The sequence below is a fragment of the Panthera leo genome, chromosome C2 (genome assembly GCF_018350215.1).
Source record: "Panthera leo isolate Ple1 chromosome C2, P.leo_Ple1_pat1.1, whole genome shotgun sequence".
Classification (NCBI taxonomy): Eukaryota; Metazoa; Chordata; class Mammalia; order Carnivora; family Felidae; genus Panthera; species Panthera leo.
Window position 1 is genome coordinate 68822152 of NC_056687.1, and position 22294 is coordinate 68844445.

Here is a 22294-nt window from a genome sequence, read left to right on the forward strand (position 1 = left end):
TATTGCCCCATTTACCAAATCTTCAGTGAATGAAGCTTGGTGGACAAAAACCATCCTGGACCAGAGTTATTAGGAAGGAGGTCTGCATCTCTGCAAAGCATCTTGGGAGTAAGGATTGCTCACACTGGAAGGGAACCTAGGTCCCCACAACATCCAGATTCTACCTGAGTAATGTCTATTTCTAACAAAGGCTGTGAGAGCAAAACACTAAGACAGCCTCACTGAAGGAGTGTGGATGTAGCCTCTGGAGGAGTTTGGCCTGAGGTAGTTACAAAGGACTGAGAGGTGGACACATATCGAGAAAATCAGAGCCATCTGAGAGATCTTCCAACACTGTTATTTTAGCAACTGTGCTCTTGGTCCCAAACAGGGTTTCTCCCAGAGGGGAACAAGATAACTGGTAGCCTCCAGGGGTCTGTGGGCCAGGCAGACAGGGCAGAGCCTGCACCATAATAAAGTCACCTGGCGAATGCAGTCACCTACCTGTGGAGTCGGGCAGCCCTTCCCCTTTTTATCCTCTGGTGTCTGACCTATTTCAACACCACCCTTCTTCTAGGGCAAAGTGTAGAACTGCTCCCTGGTGCCAAATGCTACTTGGGTTGGGAGGTGGGGGGGGGGGGGGCTGGAGCCACACCCTGCCTCAGCTGGCCACCAGTTTACAATGGGCCAGGCACCCAATAGGCCAGTTACTCCCACCTGACAGCTTGCGGCTCCCTTCCCCCAGGCAGGCCAGCTTTCCCCATACTGGCACAGCCTCCAGCCTACCTGCTGTAATCCCGCAGGTTCCCTCGAGGGGAGAGTGCTCACCTATGGATTCCGCTCTAGCCTCCCAGCTGCACTCTTCTCTCATGGGGACACTTACCGAGCACCTTATGCAACTGTTTTATGTGTTCCTCCACCAACCACAACGGCAGCTCCCAGCAGCCCCCAGGGTGGAGGTGGGGAACTGCACAGTCTGCGTGGTGAATGGGGGAAAGGGCGCAGGCTGGGACAGAGCTGAGCCAGAGGTCTGAAATCACGGTCTCACTCTGGCCAGCGGGAGAAGGTACCATGTTCAGGCCATCAGTTGTTAAGTAATTTAGATATGGAAAACACATCAAGCCAGAATAGCCTGGGGGTATGAGTAGGTCCACAATAGGGTATTGCAGAGTCACCCCTGAAGAGGGGCTGAGGTTTCAGCATGGCATCCCCGGCCACAGCACACAAGAAAATAGAAGTTGTCAATATTCACACACACAAGCTGCCCCTCTCCCTGCAGCATCCATGAAGTGTTGCTTTTCAAGTGGGGTTTCTGTGCTTCTAAAGACCAGTGGAGTGTTTGGAACCAGGGAGCTGGGGGACCTAGGAAGACCCCCTTCGCCTCCCCCATTCTTGCAGTGCCCGCCCTCCACTCCTCAGTGAGAAGGGGCCTGCTTCTGGACACCAGTCCAGGGAGTGGGGAAGCTATAAAGATGGAAATCTCAACTCATTACTTCATATCTTTCTTCAGTAAATTGCTGATAAAATCTTTAGCATCATCAGAGATCTCATCGAACGCTTCATCGTCGAAATCCCAGGTGGCTGAGGTCACGTTGGCTAGGGTTTCATTATCGTTGTCACCCATGAAGGGGGAAAGTCCACTAACCCTGGAAGATAAAAGCAGGACAAGAGGTGAATGGGAGTGGCTGATGGCAGGAAAGGTAGGGTGGGAGGATCCCCCCAAGTGAGTATTGAGGTCAAAGGTGAGGGCCCTCAAAGCCCTGTACCCCTAATACCCCTGTGCCTGCCTCTCCTCCCACCTGAGGAAAGGAGAGAGGGTGTAGCTCACAGGCTTCTGTGGCCCAGCCTCTTCTCAGTGCTCACTGTACTTCTGGGGTGTCACCTGCCTCTTGTCACCACCTGCCTGTGAGGCTGAGGGGAACGAATTTACTTCAGTTTACAGCTTCCACAGTACACAGCAGGGCCCCTCTCCCTGTCCTCTGTTTTCCCTCAAGGCCCAGAACCTTCTCCACGGCTCCCTTTATCTCCGTGCTGTGGCCACCCTCGTCAGGGACTGGTCACATGGTACAGCACTCACCACTGCACCCGCTGTCCCTGCCCCCTTCTACCTCTCATCTTCATACCCGTCAGCACCAATGAGAGGGCCCAGCACACTCAGGACACTTGGCAAGCTCGGACAAACAGTAGACTTTGAATCAGCAACATGGGTTTGGTGATCTGTCTACACCAGTAAGCCTGAGGCACTTAGGCCAAACCAGAAAGCTTGCGTTAAGAGATACCAAGGCTGAGGAAAGAGCACAGTATTTTCATTTGTGGGTGACCTTGGACATTTTCCTTCTCTGTATGATGGAGAACCTACTACTTAACTATACAGTAGTCACCACTTGTACCAATTCTCCTTCTCGTCTTCCTCTTTCTCCTCCTCCATCAACATCATCATGGCAGCAAACATTAACCAAACATTTACTATGTGCCAGGCACTAGGCAAACAGCTTAAAATAGATGAACTCATTCCATTTTTTAATCTTTTTTTTTTCATTTGAGAGAGAGAGAGAAAGTGAGCAAGCATGAGTGGAGGGGAGGGGCAGAGGGAGAGAGAGAGAGACAATCCCAAGCAGGATTCACCCTCAGCACAGAGCATGACATGGGGCTTGATCCCACGACTGTGAGATCATGACCTGAGCTGAAATCAAGAACTGGACACTCAACCAACTGAGCCACCCAGGCGCCCTGAACTCATTCAATCTTAACACCACCCTATAACATTACTCATTACTTTAACAGATGAGGAAATGGGCATTGATTGGGGTTAGGTAACTTGCCCAAGGATTCAGTCAGTGAGCTCTAAACCCAGGCATCTAGAGCCTAAATCTTCATTGCTCCTCTATATAAACACCCCTGTGACAGTGAAGTAAACCATAGTTTACAGCTCTGGCACGAGGCCTGGTCCATAGGAAGGGGCTCTGTCTGTGACTGTGGATATTGCATGCTTCTTCTGTGTACAGTTCACCCCCATGGGCTCACTAATCTGTGACCTTGGGAGTGACACATTTACCAATAGTGTAAGCCAAATAAAATGTGTAAGACAAAGTACCTCAAAGCCAAGGAGAACAGATTTACAGCTTACTGGCCTCGCCTCTTACTCCTGTGTACCTCCTCTTCATTCCAGCCATCCCCCTGCCATTCGCCTTGACCTGGGGCTGGCCGCATGGGAGTCAGGCCTATGCGGATGCACAGAGCCCCACCCTTAGAAGGCCCCACTGTTGGTTTAATACTCTGCTGTCATACAGAAACTTGTAGTAATATTTGAACAAGTCATTTCACCTTTTTATTTTGCCCTGAGCCCCACAAATTATGTAGCTGGTCCTGCCCTGATCCCACCTGAGTCCCATGAGATAGATCCAGGGCCCTCATGCCATCAGTGTTCCAAACTAAGGCGTCACTAATGTCCCTGCCTCCCAAATCCATATGAATCCATCGTCATAAACAATAACACAAACCCTTCTGGAACTGTCTCTACATTCATAATGTAGAGACTCAGCTTATGAAATGTAATAGCACCTGAAAACCAAGTTTTGTAAAACAAAACCCACTGAAATATTGTGAGGCAAGCTTGCCATGGGGGGAACCTTCTGGTGAGAACTTTTGTAAAAAAAAAAAAAAGAAAACTTTTGCAATGTGAGTGATCTTGCCCTGGTCAATATATTGGTGTTTTAGAATAACAGTTTTGCAGATGGCATTAAAATGTCTTATTTCTGTTCTGCTTGAAGAAGGCACGGCGCTAATTATTCTCGATTGCATGACAATGAAGAAAGGGTGGGAGTGTACCACTCCCGAGTCTGTGGGGTTATATGCTACTCCCTCCCCCATCTCTGGGCCTCAGTTTCCCCTTTTTACACCAAGGGTACTGGGCTAGAATTCCTAGGAGCTCCCAGCTGTCCCCATCTCTGTGATCCTGATCCTGTGTGACTTCAGCTAGTCCCATGGAGAAGCAGCCTGACCCTTGCTTGTCAGCTATCTGCCTCTTCCGGTCTTTCCATTTTCCGTTTGAAATGAAGAGGGGTAAAGTCCTGCAGCATTCCAACCACTACAAGAAGGGCAGACAATCCTGCTGTGGAATGCTGAAACGTCCCCTTCTGTAAACTTCCTTTCCTAATTAGGGACTGCAATCCTGCAAAGATAGGGCTTAATCTCTGTAAAGTTCACAGCTGGGGAGAGCCTCCTCGCTCCTCCTTCCTGGCAGCCCATCCATCTGAAATACCCCCAGCCCTGGCTGGCTCCTTGCCGGCAGAGCTCCCACAGAATTCCTCCTGTTAAAGAGTATGTCTCTAAAATAAAACTTGCAATATACGCAGAGCATGATGACAAACAGAGTGTTGGAATTTCAGTCATGTTTCTTGGTGGTGGAATTTGGCAGGATCTTAACAAATTTTTTTTGGACTTTTTATTTATTACTAGAATTTGCATAAGGATCATGTATGGTTGGGTTGATCAACCCAATCAACAAACATAATAACATTAGCATTCAAAATACAACTATCCACCTCTCTTCCTAGTTTTATCTCATTTTTTAACTGAAGGGGATCAGAGTATGCCACTCCAAAATATGCCACTTTGGCATAAAGATTGTTTTGAGCTGAAGGCATTAGCTCTTTGCCCTCCCTTTCTGTCTAAAAGCAGGACAATGATTTCTTTTTTATTAAGGTGACAAAATTTCCAGGGCACCTGAGTGGCTCAGTCAGTTAAGTGTCTGATTTCAGCTCAGGTCATGCATGATCTTGCAGTCTGTGAGTTAGAGCCCCAGGTCAAGCCTGTTTCAGATTCTGTGTCCCCTCTCTCTCTGCCCCTCCTTCACTCATTCTCTCTCTCTCTCAAAATAAATAAACATTAAAAAAAAAGTGACATAAATTTCCATTTGTAAAAATGTTTTCTCCTTTACCAGAAACAGACTCATCTTAACAGACCTTGCAAAACAACCTTTATTTACTACACATTTCCTAGTCACCTTCTCACAATTTACCCCTCCAGAAGCCCCAAACCCCTTTCCTTTGTCTAATAACAACAATAATCGCTTGCTCTTTGTTAAAATAGTATATAAGCCCCCAAATCTAAACACCTCTTGGATCACATTTCTTTGTGAACTCCTATGCATCTTTTTTTCCCCTCGTGTTAATTTGTCTCTTGTCAGTTTGATTTGCAGGCCTCCAAGAAAAGAACCTAAAAAGGTGGAGGAAAGTTTTTTCTTCCTCCCCAACGTAACCAATGGATTCATCTAGTTTTTACAAAACTATAGTCAGAGTGGGCAAGTTTTTAGATGCTCCACTTTTCTTGTCACTTGACATTGCTGTTCACAAGTGTGTGCACAGTCTTCACATTCATTTTTAATGGTCGCTGAGAAGTCACAAAGGTCATGACTGCAGGGTGTTCTCATTTAATTCTTACTCTCTCACTGAAGCAAAACGTCACCCATGGAATCTGATGCCCACGACTGTTCTGCTTGCAGGGCAGAACATCAGAACAGAGAAAGGTACAGAAATGCCTCTTGCACTATACTTTCTTCATGGTGTTTTTCAAGCAGCAGGTGACCCCACTGCACGAATGGCCCATTGAAACAGACCACACATCTGCCAGCAGAACTACTGAGTGCTTGGGAAGGTGTTAGTCTTTTGTCCCATTTTAGCCTTCAGATACTGATTCTCTGGTGCGGTGGGAAGATTCGAGAGGGCTGGGCAGGTCCCAGAGGAAGAACTGGGTATCCTTTTGTGCAGTGGCCTAGAAAGTAGACACCCTGGGTTAGTCACACTAACCACAGCCCACGTCTCTGGAGAGAAAAACCTGCAGTCGTGGCTGGGACTGACGTGGGCTCAGGGCACCTGGAGGATGCAGAAGCTGGAATCAGAGAGCATGTCTGGGAGGGCAGGGGCAGCTTTTAGTGGGGCTGTCTGTTCCCTCTGAAGAACCCTGCACCAAACCCCAAGTCTGAGTATGTACCTGATGCTTGGGCACTGGGTCTTCTCCCTCGCTCACTGGGCTCATGTCCCCAGAAGTTAGATTTTGGTTGGGGATGGCCCCAGCTCTCTGGATCACAGTAGGTGCTCAACAAATGAGCTGAAATAGGAAATCTGTCACTGAGCCCAATAGGAAGACGGTAGGAAGAAAGCAGAGGAGTAACTGCCCTCTACCTTGGCTTGAAGCAGGAGAGGGAGAGAAGGAATTCTGGAGTAGGGGTGAGAGAAGGGCACACAGAAGGTTTCTGGTGTCCCCACAGGCAGTAAGGGGATGCTAAATCCTCAGAAAATAGGGGAGAGAAAAGCAAGAAAGGAAAGGAGGTCTTAGAAAAGGAGGCAAGGCTTAGAATACCTTCCATGTTGAAGTGTGGCCTAGAGCACTCCTGTCCTCTCTCCTCCTGCCAGAAACCCAATGGACATTACTAACACCAGAAGAATCTCCAGGAAATTCAGAGAATCTACCATCTCCCTCCAGAATCAGGGATGTGAGGGTAGGGGGGCCTATAACCCCAGCCACCGCATTTATACTCTGCCTGGAAAACCTGGGGCAGGCCACGAGGCCAGGTCTCCAGTGCCAGAACAGGATCTGCCTTGATATCCCTGAGGGGTTTCAGGAGCTCCTCCAACAAAGTCAGAAAAACCTACAGGGACAGAGCTTGTGGCTCAGGGAGCGCTCACCAAATATGCATTGAATAGTAAATGAGTTATCACTTATTTCCACAACTCCCTGGCCTCTCTCACTGGCCCCAGAAATGAGATGGAGGGGTTCCTCTGGTACAAATGTGGAAGGTGGCCCTGACAAGGGCTGTCAGACAGACAACCAAGCTCCAAAGAGAGGGACAGAGGACAGAACCTCTTCTGGGGACTTCCAGCAACAGCTCCAGAATTTTGCAAAGCAGGGTCTGAAAAAAGCCATTTGGCTGGCTCCACATTTTGTTTTGGGTGCCATGTGCTCTGCTGAGAGCCCTCACTCAGGAGAGGAGCTCCCAGTCCTCAATCCCCACTGTGAGAGCCAACAGGAAAAGTCCCAGAGGGCAGGGCAGCCCACAGTGGGGTACGCAGGAGCCAGGATGTTGCAGGAGGCTTCGCAGGGCCGGCCTGTGTCCATCACGTCTGGCCCTCACCTGCCTCCCTGTCACACACATCTCTCCCCTCTTCTTGCACTCTGCTGCCCAAACGCCCTTAGGATGGTGCCCCAGTCATCAAAATTATTTTCTCCCTATTTCAAAAAGCTCTCCCTTATTTCTTGGTCTTAGCTTTAAAAGTAATCTAGTAAAGCAATAGAACATATTATCCAAATTATTATGTTTCTCCACCTGAAATAATTTTCATTTTATTTATTTATTTTTTTAACTTTTTTTTTAAATGTTTATTTATTTCTGAGACAGAGACAGAGCATGAGTAGGGGAGGGGCAGAGAGAGGGGGAGACACAGAATCAGAAGCAGGCTCTAGACTCTGAGCTGTCAGCACAGAGCCCAACATGGGACTCGAACTCACAAACCGTGAGATCATGACCTGACTCGCAGTCAGACGCTTAACCAACTGAGCCACCCAGGTGCCCCTGCATTTTAAAATAAAGTACTCTTATGACTCAATAATTCTAGTTCTAGATTATACATCCAACAGAAATGCATAAATGCATTCACTAAGACACATGTAACAGAATACCTGGAATATCCCGAACTGGCATCTATTAAAAACCCATCAATGTGAAATGGATAAATAAACTGGATGATGTTCCTACAGTGGAACACTACATAGCACCGAGAATGAACAGTCTACAGCTACATACAATAAAATGAATGGGTCTCACAAACAATGTTGAGCAAAGGAAGCCAGATATTGCTCACTGTATGATTTTGTTTACGTAAAGTTCAAAAACAGGCAAAACTAGCACGTGACGTTAGACATGATGATGGTTACCTCTGAGGGATAGTGACTGGGAGGGGCATGGGGAGGGCTGCAGGGGACTGACTAGTGTGGGGGTTCTTCATCTGGGTACAGGCTACACAGGTGTGTTCACTGTGAAAATTAAAGGGCAGCCCAGGCCCTGCCCCGTCCTTGACTAGTTGGACCAACTGTCCTAATTTCCTGGACTATCCTTACTTTAGCACTGAAAACCCTATATCCTGGGCAATTCATCAGGATCTGGGAAGGCACTGGGGGAACTGGGAAGGCTGGTCACCCTCTAGGACCGTGGGAAATGGGCAGTCACGTGTACTTCCTTGGCCCCGGTCACCTCCGAGCCAAACAAAGATCAAATCCCTGCCCCGATTCACTCCCAGGTTTGTTCTGAGGATCAGACAGGAGCCCAGGTGAAAATCTGTGGGAGCAGATGATCCCAATGTGCAGCAGTGGGAAAACCGATGGAGACAGTTATGCAAATCTTGATGGCTGCAGAAAGACCCAGGGACTGAGCCAGGATACGAGACAACTAGATCTGGACATAATAAACTGACTGAAGACTGTTTCTCAAGTGCCAGGTGTCTCCCCTGGGGCCAGACATCCAGTGTGAGCATCGTGCAGCCTGGGGCAGCCCTAGAAGAGGTGACTGGGCCCACTGCCCTGATGTTTCTTATTTACCAAGGGAGCTAGGAGTACAGATTGGATGCAGTTTTTGTTACTCATTGCTCCCTTACTCCTGGAGTGAGGCTGGGGTAGGAAGACACAGGTACATGCACTACTGGCCAGGGAGTTTCTTCTCCGCGGCTCTGGGGGAGGAGGTGGTGGTGGTGGTGCTGGGGTGACCCTGGGCCGGGAAGAAGCTGACTCTCTGGGGTACGGAGTCCATGACACAAGTTTAACTGAGGGAGGCTATCCTGACACACCACAGTGAGACTAAAACTCCTGAGCATGTGGAAAAGCCACAGGGCACACACACAAGATCACTCCATTTCTGCTAAAGCTTTTGTAACGGTGGCTACTAACTAACCCTGGCTGTGCAGCAGAATAACCTAGGGCCATGTATCATACTGGGGTCTAAAAAAGCATTCTTAGGCCTTCCTCCAGTTTTCAATGAAAACATAAACATTTCTGTTTGCTTCAACAATGAAAAATATTATTTTCAAAATGAATGCATGTGTATCTGCATCTTCAGAGGGACTATCCCATTACTGTGTGTTGCTACATAAGATCAGGGGCTGCCTCTGCGGCAGGTGACTATCGGCAGCCGGGGCTTTCAGAGACTCAATCACTAAGATCCCACCAAGGTGTGTTCTAGAGACTGCTACTCATAAGTGTGGTCCTTGGATCAGTACCACTGGTGACCTGGAACCTGTTAGAAATGTGGTTTGTAGGTCTCCCAGACCTTCTGAACCAGAACCTGCAATCTAAGGAGAGGCCTAGGTGATTCATGCATATTATTATTTACAAAGCACTGGTCTATATTACTGGCCTCCCCTCTTTGTTTTTTGTTTTGTTTTGTTTTTTAAGTTTATTTTGAGAGAGAGAGAGAGAGAGAGAGAGAGAGAGAGAGAGAGAATCCCAGGCAGGCTCTGGGTTGTCAGCGTGGAGCCCAGTGCAGGCTTGATCTCAGGAATGAACCGTGAGATAGTGACCTGAGCTGAAATCAGGACACTTAACCTACTGAGCCACCCAGGCGCTCTGGCCTCCCCTCTTTTTCTCCAGCATTGTTAACTGAAGTGGCTTCATATTTTCTACCTGATTTCCCAGTTCTAATTTCTGTGTGGCTTTCTGTTGTCTGTTGACCCCACTTAAGGCTCTACCATCAAAAGTGCTTATTAATTGGCCCATACAATAGGCTCATGGATGAGGCTTGCAGTTGGGGTCCCCCTGCCATGAGGATGGGGTGCTATCTTCTGAAGATAATGATGACACCCACAGGAGATGTGCACCCGGGCTCCCTGCCTCCATGGACCCACCTACACAAGTGAGGGTAAATTACACCAGTCACATTCCATCCTCTTGGCCAAAGGCCCCAGCCTGGCCAGCATTAGGGACAGTAAAGGGCCCAGAATGGGGTCTCAGTGTCAGAGCTAGCCACTTCTACAGAAGTGCGATGTGGGCTGCTGACTTCCTCGGGAAAAGAGGAATCGGGCAGGCTGGTGGGAGGGGAATAGGAGCTGCCGCCCTCCTAACTCTGGGGTGGGCCCAGACCATGACCCATCCTGGCCCCTTCAATGTCAGGGCACCCTGGGGGCCCTCCTGTGGAGCTCTCTGCCCCTCCCCGACGTGCCCTGAGACTCACAGGATGTAGCAGATGACGCCGATGCTCCACATGTCCGTGGCATAGCCGATGGGCTCATAGTTGATCACTTCAGGTGCCACAAACTCTGGGGTGCCAAAGAGGACCTTCAGAGATCCTGCATTCTCTGTAACCAGGATGGAGAGGGATCAACTGCCAGAACATTCAGGAGCCAACCAGTGGTAAGCAAGTGCTATCTGTGTGCATGGGAGGGACACAGACAAGGCCTGGCCCTCAGCTGCTTTCTGGGACAGAGACACTCAGCCTCTTTGTAAACAGAGGCATCAATGTACCAGTGAAACTGACAAACTGCACACTCACCAGGGTGGGATGGGGAGAGGAGGCCTATTCGTCCCTGCCCCCAAGTGAGTTTCCATGTGTCTGTCTCTTCCATGAGTTCCCTGAAGAAGGGACTGTGCCTTGTGCTTGGCAATAATCTCTCACATTCACTAAGTCCTATGTACCCTGCTACCTGTTTTATAAGGACTTTCCTATTTAATACTCTCGACAGCCCTGAGGGAGGTATGACCCTCATGTTCCTGAGGAAGAATAGGATACCCAGGGAAGATGGTGATTTAGCACTTTTCACATGGCAGTCAGGACCTAAACCCAGGTGGTCCCACTCTGAGCCACACCCTCCTGCCCCCACCTTTCAACCCATATTGTCCTATCTCCTCCCAGAGCTGGCAGGAGGATAGCCAGGAAAGACCTTAACCCCTTGGTCTCCCTTAAAGGACCAGAGATGCCCAGTAGGATGCACATAGATACCATCTCCTGGGGGATCTATCAACAAAGGGGTGGGTGGCACACCTCTGGCCTGTGGGCCACACCTGGCCTTGTTCACGACAGAGCCCACAGCAAATATTCTAAGACAAACCATTTAATGGCCTTCAGATTGAAAGCTCTGCTCCAGCTCCCAGCTGAACCCTTCCTGCCTCATTTTAGCTCGTCCCAGTTCTCAAGGCCATGGTAGACACGACTATCCCCACGTCTCTCACCAAGGGAGCCTGCACATCGTGTCCCTTGGGCTCTGACTGCCAGCTCCTGAGGCCAGTGGTGCCCTATTCATTCAAATTAGGAATGCTTCCTGCCTGAAGGCAGGCCCTGTACACCAGCTGTTGCCCCCTCAGCAGGTGGAGCAGAGCAGGCTCGCGTGCCCAGCATTGGCACTGATTCCCATGCAAGTCACAGCCTGGCAGAACCTGGCTCCCTCAGTATCCTCTCTGTAACAGGGCGCCCTGGCACTCACTCCCCTCAGGGTGGTGAAAAGCCAGTCTGTGCCAGCTCTCAGGTTCCTGTTGACAGGGAAGTGGTCAGGAGGTAGAGGGGGAGGCTGTTGCTGAGACATTGAACAGCTACACAGGCAGGGAGAATGTGGGCAGGGTATGAGGCAGCTGGTTACGGACCGAAATGGCTTCAGGGCTGGGTACGAAGGTCCCTACCACCTTCTCCCATCCACCCACCTTCCCAGGGCAGGAATAGCAGAGAGGCCTCAGAGAACCCCAAACTAGGTCTGGGGTCCTTGTTCCAGCCCCAGCACCTCTCCTGGCCGGTCCGGGTGGAACCTGCTGGGCAAAGCTACAGTTTCCTAGTCTATAAACCAGGGTTCAAAATCTGCCCTGTTTCTCTCACAGGGTTGCTGTGAGAACCAAATGCAAGTATGAGAAAGTGCTCTGGAAACTGTAGGGTAGGATGCAAATGGGAACAGGCGCCATTGCCAAAATGAGGTGCTGCTGCACCAGAGTGGAAGCTACAAGAGGGGACCATGACAACAGCCACAACAATAACGAAGAGCTAACACCTACACAGTGCTCACTATGTGCAAGGCACTGCTTGCATCACCTAACCTATATTAACTCACTTGACCCCCTAATAGCTCTATGAGGTGGGTATGGCTCTTACCCCATTTTACAGATAAGGAATTTGAGACTCTTAGTAAAGTCTATTTAGTGACAGGGGCAGGATCTGAGCCTCAGCAGCCGCCACGGTTTCCGATTTCAACTCCAACACAGTGCATTCCCTCTCGTGCCCAGTGTGTGGAACACAAACGGCCACTGCCACTGCATGTGGGTGACAACAGGACAGGTGGATGGCCTTACCCAGCTTTCTGGCCAGACCAAAGTCGATGAGCTTGATTCTGGTGCCAGTCTTATTGACACACATGATGTTCTCAGGCTTGAGGTCCAGGTGGACGATGCCCTGCTTGTGGATGTACTCCACCCCCTCCGATATCTGCCTCATGTACTGGATGCATTCCCGCTCCGTCAGCTCAAAGTCCTCGTCAATGATGCGCTCAAACAGCTCACCCCCCGACACACTGCGGGAGCAAAAGGGATGGTCAGATCACAGGATTGTGGGGCCCAGGGCTGGCAGGGGGTCTGGCCAAGAGCAGGCTGGGAATGGGGTGGGGAGGATGGTAGGGGGACTGGCAGGAAAGCCTAGGCTAAGAGGGGCCTGGCATTTCTGCAGCTTCCTGAATTCCAGTCCCCTGCCTTGTTATGTTGGTCCCAGTTTCCATTGCGTGAGGAATCCCTGGACCTCCTGGTTTCCCTGCTTGGGGGACCTTGTTTGTGCCCACTGAGCTGCTGGGGGATTCAGGGGAGCATCTGGGCTGGGCAGTTTCAGAGGTGGTCATGAACTGAGAGATCTAGACATCTTCTCCTCGACACAAAGGGGGTAACCACCAGCCAGGGTGTGTAATGACGACAGGTGTGTAAGGAATCGCTCTTACAAGAGCTGAAGCTTGAAATACTCACGGCACCCATAAGCATCTGTTTTGCATAGCCAGGATCAGAAAAGTATCTGCAATAATAAGGAGCCTTGGCACATTTTCTAAAATTCACTGGCTGTAACCCATTACACTCACAGTTGTGATCAGTTGGCCTCCTCTGGCCAGGCCTATAGTTCCAGTTACTTCCTCCAGGTAAAACTGTTACACCTGTTCCCTTGCCCAGGCTGGAAGTATAGTATACCCTCCTGCCTGGATAGACTTTGGATCCTGACTGTGGTGTTTCTGGAGCTCACAGTGGGCATCTTCTGCTAAGGACTGGCCCAGAGGCTATAGCCAGACAGCACATCGCCCTTCAGGGCAAAGGCATGGCCTTGCCTCCTGAGTTGCATGGGTCCTTTCCGTTCCCGTCCCAGCCCTCTGACCCACCTTCCTTCCTTGCTGCTCAGAAAGTTTAAAGCATCTCCCCAGTGACTTTTATAGCATCCAGATATCAGTAAGCTCTGTTCTGCAATGGCCTATAGGTCCACCAGCTGAACACGGCTGAGTAGGCTTCCTTCTGGGCCTGTCCTCTTCCAAGGGACTTCCCTCTTCTTTTTTGCAGGGGAGGGGGAAGGAACATTTCCTCTTCTAAGGGGAGCCATCATGAAGAAGGGAAAGAGCTGAGTGTGGATCCTGTCCCTGCCTTTTATAAGCTGTGTGACTTTGGGCACATTACTTAACCTTTCTGAGTCCTGGTTTCCTTACCTGTCCCTACCTCATAAAATTGTTAGGAATGAAGGAACTTCTGGAAAGCATCATTCCTGACACACAGTAGGTGCTCAGCACATATTAATTACCATTTGACAACCTGTAGTGAGTCAGGTGGATCTTGTCACTGACCCCTGCTGGAGGGACAGACAGGGATGCAGCGTGGGGCCCAGCACACCACCGCCTCCATCACCAACACTTCCTGGGAGGGCTGAGCCAGTGGCCACTGGGGACGCTAGAACTGACACTCTAGCAGGAGGTCCCTGGGTGGCCAGCAGGTGGCGCCTTTGTACCAAAGCCTTCCATTTCTATTGCTCTCTACCAAGGCTCCAAGTCAAATTCTAATCTACATTCCCAGGTCTCTTGGGAGCCTTACTGTCTCTGTTCCTCAATGTCCTCATCTGGAAGATGCACATAAAAATAGCACCACCTCACAGGGTTGCTGTGAAGACTGAGTGGATTAATACAGGTAAAGTGCTTAGCAGAGTGCCTGGCACATAGTAAGTGCTCAATAATGTTAATTACCTCCCCCCCCACCCCCCGCCCCTGCCTAATCCAGTTGGGACCCTTATTGAAAATACAGACTCCCAAGCTCTTCCCCTGTAGATTCTGATTTAGAAAATCTTGGGAGGATCCAGATGTTAGCCAGATAATTCTTATGATGACACAAGCTTGGGAAATACCGGTTCTAGCTTACCCAATAGCTGCCCTTGGGATGGCAGCTGAAATTCAATTCACCAAGAAATTCCTTTGAGAAAGCACTCCCGATTTCCCCATTTGAAATGATCTTTCCCTCCCTGGGTTTTCCACAGTCTTGTCTCTGAGCTTTTTGTATCAAGTCTGCCTTAGCTTATGTTTGTTTGCAAGTATGCGTGGAAAAGGTCTGGCTCATCTCTAGACCTTTATTTACACCTGGCCATATCTGGCACCGACAAGGTGCCCCAAAATGTGTGCTTTTAAATTTAAAATATTCTGGAAAAGCAAGCAACCATCATTTTCAGTGCCTTTGGGAATGTCTGAGGCAATGTGTAGTGGAAATCTGAGCCATGGAGGTAATCACTACTGCGTTTCTAGAGGTAACCTATTCAGTGTAAGTTCAAATAGGTCCAAACCTATTCAAATATACTTAATGTATTTTGAAAACTGTTCCGTGGTCCATTTTCTAGGATGGAAGGGATTACATAAATAGGATTAATGGTTCTGTGTAGGTTTCTCTTCAAAATACTCAAGGTTAGGGTGGAAAGAAGCTGCCACCCACAGAGATGATGCCAAGGGCCAAGGCTGGGCCAGAGGGAATGTGCGCTTAGTAAATGGACAGTGAGCCAGTGAGCCAGTGAGTGAATACCTACTACCAAGGCTACCTAATCCCAAGGGATCAAATTCATTCCCCAAACTGTAGACGTTGGCCAGCCCTCATTGGCAGCCAGAAGGTATGGCGTTTCAGGGGACTCCAGACTCCATACCCAGACCCTCTACTCCTTGCTGAATATCCTTTGCTAAATTTTGCCAATGGTAGCACAAAAGTGAGGTGGGTGGCGGATGACTTGGTCTAAATTGCACTTCTGCTTCAGTGCTGAGGGTCCCACCGCCCCTTGGAATGTCCCGAGCACACCCAAAGGACAAGCCCAGATTGCAGGCCAGGAGCCTGAGGGAATCTCCATGTCTGGGCAACACTGCTATAAAGGTGGGGGCTTGTCCTGTGATCAGAGGTCAGAAAGGCTGAAGGCACACATTACTTCTGATTTCTCACTGTGTCTGAGGCAGCTGAACCGACAGAGAGGCCCCTGGAATACATTTTCACTTTTCTACATCACCAGGCATTATCTTTCTCTTCATCTCAGTTTCTCCATCAAACAAGGAGAATAGCAAATGGTACCCTCTGCAAGCTAGCCTTTGCCCTCTCATGGCTGAGTCTGTTTAAGCTGGAAGAGAAGTACAGACCGAGTGTGAATGTGCTCCCACTTCTTTGGTTGAGCTCCTATCAAGGGACAAGCTCTTTATCCCAAGTGCAGAAGAATCATCTGGCATCTGTGCGTGTCAGATTGCTCCTGCCCCTGGGAGAGACGTGGGGAAGAGGGATGAAAGCCAGGCCAGCGAGGCCTTCTTACGTTTTCTCTCAACATTTTCCATCCAGCTTGCCAACTCGCATTTCCACGCTAAGTATGGTATTCTGCCCACTGGTGCTGCTGCCCGGCCTCTCCCAGGCTTGGCTGCCTCCTACCCCACTCCCGCACCCTCGCACAAACTTGCCCAAGGCTTAACATCTAAACATAAGACATTTCTCCGCATGTCCACGCATGCCCACACTGCCTGGACCCAGCAACTTGTTCTAGAATAAATGTGAAACGTTGCAGCCCAAAGGGCTATTGTAAGGCTGTGATCGGTGAGGCCACAGACACGGGCTACTCTTGCCTGGAAGTGGGGAGGTAAGCTTAGACAGGGGCTGAAAACCGATTGTAAGATACAAATTCTAAGACACAAATGCAGCTTTTCTTTGGATCGTTTACAGTTCCACAGAATTGCTGAAGTTTAGATGCTGGAAGGACTTAATAATTAGAAAATCACAGCTTGGCAGCAACAGGACCAGACTCCAGCTCTCCTGAATTGTAGGGTTTGTTCCACAACACCTAGTTGTATGTTAAATGCTCACAAAATAATTTTAAGTGAAAAAATAGAAAAGACCATGACATAGGAAAAGTCAATGTATCATACTATTAAGTCCTAATTATACAGCACAATGCCTGACATATATTATTCCATTTAATCCCCACATCATTCATAAAGCAGCTTATATCCTCTGTGTACAGATAATAACACTAAGGATAGGCAAAGCTGAGTTACTTATTCAAGGCCACACAACAGGTAAGAGGCAGAGCTGGATTGACGGGAGATTTATCGGGCTCACTTTGGACTCTGTGCTTTTAACCCACTATAGCGCTTCCAAATGTACATAAACCGAAAGGAAACACACCGAAGCCATCACAGAGAGAGGAGAGGAGGTCACACCTCAAGCCTGGGGAGGCCTCACTGGCCTCACCCTTCCTGGGGAGGAAGGTGTTGGTAGAGTCCCCTCCAAAGGACAGAGAGTCCTGACGCTCAAGATGAGCAATTCAAGGATGCTGAAGGCTATTTCACAATAGCTCTAAAGATTTCAGATGCACATGCCCTTTGATCTAGCACACCCACACTTCCAGGAATTCACCCTACAGACGTACACAGGAGTGAGAAGATACAAATACAAGGTTACAAACGCTGCTTATTTGTAAAAGCAAAGGCCTGGAAACTGTGAAACCGCCTTTCAAAAGAAGACTGCTCGAGTAATCTGTGGTTTATGCATGGAAGGAAATTCCACGGGCAGGGTGAACGAGGAGGGCCACCAGCTACTGGTATGTTCACAGCAGTTCATACCCAGGTGAATTGTTGAATGAAAAGAAGCAAGACACAGGATAGTGGATATGAGTTAGCTTTGTGTGAAAAGGTGGGAAATATTTTTTAAAAATATATGGTTATATTTTCATAAAGAAACTTTGGAAGGATACAAACAATAAAATAAATAAAAATGGTTACTGGTGGCAGTGGTGAGGGCTATGGGGGACAGGGGTTGGAACGAACTCTCCATTGTGTATTTTCTTACATTTTTTTTAATGTGATTGTATAACATTAAAAAATTCTGATTAAAAAATAAAGGAAAGGAGGGGCGGCTGGGTGGCCCAGTTGGTTAAGCATCTGACTCTTGACTTCAGCTTAGGTCATGCTTAGGTCATGATCTCACAGTTTGAGAGTTCAAGCCCCTTATAGGGCTCCGTGCTGGCAGTGGGGAGCCTGCTTGGGATTCTCTCTCTCTCCCTCTCTCTCTGCCCCTCACCTGCTCACTCTTACTCTCTCCCTAAAATAAATAAATAAACTTAAAAAGAAAAAGGAAAGGAAACTGAAAAACACAGACACCTCTGCAGAGGACACCTGGCTTACTGAGAACAATATGTGCATTTGTGTTTGTGTGTGTGTGTGTGCGCATGTGCACCCGTGTGTGCGTGTGTGCACACACATGGTCAGCGGCTCAGAGGTGAGACAAGTGGAGGATGGGGACTAGAGGAACCATGGATCCCAGGAAGCCTTGGCGGGAGGTCATGTGATATATGCCTCCGCCCATGTACAACTCAGCCCAGGAAGCACTACTCTCTGCTGAGGGAGCAGTGGAGAACACAAGCAGGCATGTATGGGGGGCATGCAGGGCACAGGAGGAGGACAGGAGCAAGGGTTACGCTTCCGTATCCTGAGCCCCCAGCCCTGGGCCCCTCTTCTTTTGAAGGCCAATCAGGAAGTTGCTGTGTCCCTCCCCTTCCACTCCAAAGCTACCTCTAGGTGAGAATGTCCCTGAAAGAAAGGAGCCTACAGGTAACCTTGGCCCTTTCACAGGGAGGTGAGGGTGAAAAGGGGGCAGGGGTCCTCAGAGATCCGCCAATTTGTTATGGCAGTGAACAGGGCTGCTGTGGGCTGCTGGTCATGGGTTAGGGCCACAGGTGAACACAGATCTGCTGTTCTGAGTGGGCGACACCCGGTCACGTGGGCTGGGGAGTGTCCTTCATGTCATAGCCCCGCCTGCAGGGCTCTCCATTTCCAGGCAGAGGGGTTTGGGTGTGGGCACACACAAGGGGCCCCCAGCAAACCACTCACATTTCCAGGACCATGACGATGTTGGCCTTTTCTTCAAAGGCATCCACACACTGGACCAGCTTGGGGTGGTGGAGGCAGTTCATAATGCTGATCTCCTGCCGGATATTCTCTTTCTCTTTTGCTGAATATGCCTTGAAGAATTTCCCTGCCCAGATTTTTCCAGTTTTCTTTTCTACAAGTCGAAAGACCTGTCCAAATTTCCCACTGGAAATGAAAGGAGGAGGAGAGGAAAGGCAAATTTAGCCAAGCTTTCCACTAAATTGGGGCTGACAAATGGTGGCCTGTGGGACAAATCTAGCCCACCTCTTTTTAGAAATAAAATTTTATTGGGATGCCGCCACACCCATTGGGGCGCACACTGTCTACGGCCACTTTTGTGCTTCAATGGCAGAGTGGTAGCTGCGACAGAGAGCATATGGCCCACAAAACCTAAGCTACCCATTATCTGGCCCTTTATAGAAAAGTCTGCCGGTCCCTGCTCTGGATCATGAAGGGTTCCTCTAACACAGACAAACCTCCTCTCCCTCACCTGTCACCCCAGCCTGTGCCTGGCCCCGCATCCCTGCCCAAACACTGCCCAGGTTTGCTGTTCTTTCAGGGCCATCACTTCCTTGGGCTGAGGCTTCCACCCTGGCTGGTGGGCTTCTCTTCCCTTCCCCGAAGACAGACCCATGAAGCTGGGTGGAGAAAGTCCTCCCCAACTACAGAGAACTTCCGAGTGGCTGCTTTCCTTCTGTTCCACTGCTCAGCACTGGTCCCCTGGACATGGCCCAGGAAGGCCCCTGCCGTCCACTGCAGGGGAGGAGAGTGAGGTATTCCTCTGACACAGCTCCTCCCGACAGAGCAGGCTCCTTGTGCAGAACTGTTGAGGCTGGTGTCACTCCTTTCTTCCCCAGGAACTTGCTAGAAATCAAACCTGAGCCCTGTCCCCTTTTCTTCCATCCTGTTCCTATAGGGATAGTTAGCAGGAGACAGTCGGCCCTGGGTGCTGCTGCTGGAGGGGACGGTGTGGCTGTGACGAGGGCTCAGGGTTGGGGTCTCCACACTCCAGCGGAGAGCCAGAGCTAATAGTGTGGGCCAGATTCATAGAGTGAGCAGCTGTGCCTTTCAGCGGTGTGCATTTTATGGATGCATTAAAGCTACGGTTGCTGAACAGTGAGACTGATCAGGCTTGACTGACTCCTGCAGATGACACGAAAGGTAGCCTCGGACAGTCTGACCCAGACCCAGTCACCTTATCAGCCTGGTTGGAGTAATGCACAGGAAAGGCAGGGCTTGCTTAAGCCTCTCATGGAGTTGAGTCGGTTGCACAAGAAGCTCCTAAGAGCGCCCTGGCTGAGGTTGCCCTCTTGGGGTGCTGACCCAGGTCAGCACCTCCTGCTTCTGCAGGGGGCCTCAGTGTGGGAAGCTGGCAGAACCCAGGAAAAGATGGGAAGACAAGGCACGGAATTTAATGATGGGATCTGCGCCACCCCCACTCTGGGGGCCCCAAAGGCACTTCCTGCACCACTTACGAGCCTAGTCTCTCTTCGATGTCGTAGAAGTCAGACACTTTGTGTTCAGTATTGACAATCACCGTCCGGTAGTCGACCTCAGGTTCCTTCTCATCTGCAGGGTGGGGCGGGGTGAGTGTGAGCCATCCAATTCCTTGCTCGCCCCCCTCCCCGCCTCGAGTCTACCTGAGGACAGGTGGCCAGCACTCACCATCATCTGACACCTCCACTTCGTCCTTTGGCTCTGGGGGTGGAAGGAGATGGGCAGAGACACAGAGGACACAGTGATTAGTACTGAAGACCCACTGAGAGTGAAACATGCTGGGGCCTCCATCATGCCTCAGCCTTCCCAGGCCCAAGACCACCAAGCCCAGAGCTGTGGGCACGGCTAGGCAGTGGGTCAGTCTGCTCTGCAGCCGGGCCACGGACACATGGACACACCAGCAGGCCCTGGCCTCCTCACCCCACTGAGCAGCTTCCCCCCCAGCTCTTGCTTCCATCCCTTCCTCTGTGACCTCGTGGTCCCCTGGACACAGCCTTCTTCACAGAGCTTCCAGGCTCCAACTTTCAGAACCCACACATGACTGTGACAGCCCCTTTCTGCTCTCGCTTGAAAGTCAGCAACATAAATTGCTCCTAGTGTCAAATCTATTTATCCATTTGATGGTTAATGGTACGTGGGATTCCAGCCCTGGACCAGGTATCTTGCCAGGTATTGTGGGCATACAACCAAAATACACAGAAGGCATGATCTCTCCTTTCTTGGGGCTCATAATTTAGTGGGGGAGGCGAAACCACATATCCTAGAAATATCCGTTACAAGTGTTCTATAATCAAGCACATGATATCAAAGTACAAATATACATATACATATGTAGGAAGTTGACATGAAATGAGGCAATTATAAAGTCAGAGCAATTATTCTGGGAAGAAGGGGCCCTCGAGTTGGGTCTTAAAGGAAATGCTGGAACACAACAGGGAGGTGGGTGAGGTCACACAGTGAAACCAGCAGGTGTTAAGAGGTAGGGCGAGAAGGGACATAAGCAGCACATACTGGCTGCTCATATGGATGTATCAGACAAGAATGGCGGGGGGGGGGGGGGCGTGAGGGGACAGGCAGGTGCCCACCAAACACATCCACTTCAGAGCTGCAGGCTTTCCTTTGGCATAGGTTTGTCCCTATCAGGACACTATGGCTTCTTGACCTTGGCCAAGTACCTTTCCCTTTCTGGGCCCCAGTGTCCTCATCTGTAAAAGGAGGGAGTTGTACTTATAGGTGATTTCTAGGGCCCTTGGCTAGCTCTGGATGCCATGTTCTGTGACATGCTTTATGCTCCTCAGTCATGATGTGGGCTGTGGTCCACTGGCAGAGGGAGCCAATGTTGGTTTCCTGAGACAGAACAAAGACCTAAGAAAAGTTGGAGAAGGAGGACAGAGATTTTACCAGTGCAAGTGTGTGTGTGTGTGTGTGAGAGAGAGAGAGAGAGAGAGAGAGAGTAAGACTTGGGGGGACAGAGTGTGTGACAGGGGACAGCATGTGGGTGAATCCCCCAGAAGCTGTGATTTGTTTAGGGTCCTTACAATGCTGTTGATGAAGCTTAGCTTTAAACAACTAAACAGAAGTGAGACGGAGAAGAATAGTCTGTCGCAGGAAGGAAAATGCCCCGGAAACATTTATTAATAAGATAGATGGGAACCCTCAGATCCGTGGTGGGGTTTCACAGATAGCGCCAGGACAGGAGTCTAACTGGCCAAGTCTTCTAACTCGCATATTTGAGAGTGGAGAATGACCATGTCAGTTCATAGATGATCAGAAAACATCTGGGAACAACACCTGGAAGGCATGATGGAGTCACATTTCAGAGAGAATGGAATCATTCAGCCTTCTGGGGCAGACAAGCCCCAGGGCATCTAGTGAGAACCCAAGTGTGGGAGCCCCGTCCCTCAACTTACTGCTCTGGCCAACAGAATGTTGTCACGGGTCGGGGATCTGGATCGGGGTGCGGGGAATGCACTGGCCACAAGCAGGTATTATTCCTCTGCTCTCAGCAGAGCCTGGGGCCATCTGCTCCTGGAAGCAGGGCTTTTGGCACTTAGGAAGTCGCCCTGGGGCTGGAGAGGTATGGAAAGCCACTGAAAGAGCTGCTGTGTGAAGATGGTCAGAAATGGTTAGGCCTCTCTGGTTAGGGAAAAATGTCTGTAGCAGCTATGATTTAAAAAAAATCACAATGGCCAAGGGTAAGATTAAGGTTATAGACTTTTACCAACTAATAAGTACTATAACTGGAGAGAACAATTTAGTGTTATGCCTCACATAGGAGGAAGGCGGTAGGCATATGGAACTCACATCTCGAGATGTACCATAAGGATAATAAGTAGGTTTAACAGACGTTTAGGTCAGTTCAACAACGGCACTTCAGACAGGGCTGTAAGGGAAGCAAGGGGTTCAAGTCAATG

General features: G+C 49.7%; 1 protein-coding gene across 7 annotated transcripts in view; it reads right to left on the reverse strand.

Annotated features, from left to right (window-relative positions):
• Window positions 1-22294, reverse strand: part of MYLK (myosin light chain kinase) — a 278996-nt gene that overhangs the window by 14499 nt on the left and 242203 nt on the right. For all 7 annotated transcript variants that reach the window (XM_042903128.1, XM_042903127.1, XM_042903126.1 and 4 more), the window contains 6 exons: window positions 20049-20081; window positions 19859-19952; window positions 18345-18548; window positions 12292-12509; window positions 10196-10319; window positions 1473-1625 (listed from right to left, as the gene is read on the reverse strand). In XM_042903128.1, coding sequence (XP_042759062.1) covers window positions 1473-1625; window positions 10196-10319; window positions 12292-12509; window positions 18345-18548; window positions 19859-19952; window positions 20049-20081 — 826 coding nt within the window. The remainder of the gene's footprint in view (window positions 1-1472; window positions 1626-10195; window positions 10320-12291; window positions 12510-18344; window positions 18549-19858; window positions 19953-20048; window positions 20082-22294) is intronic.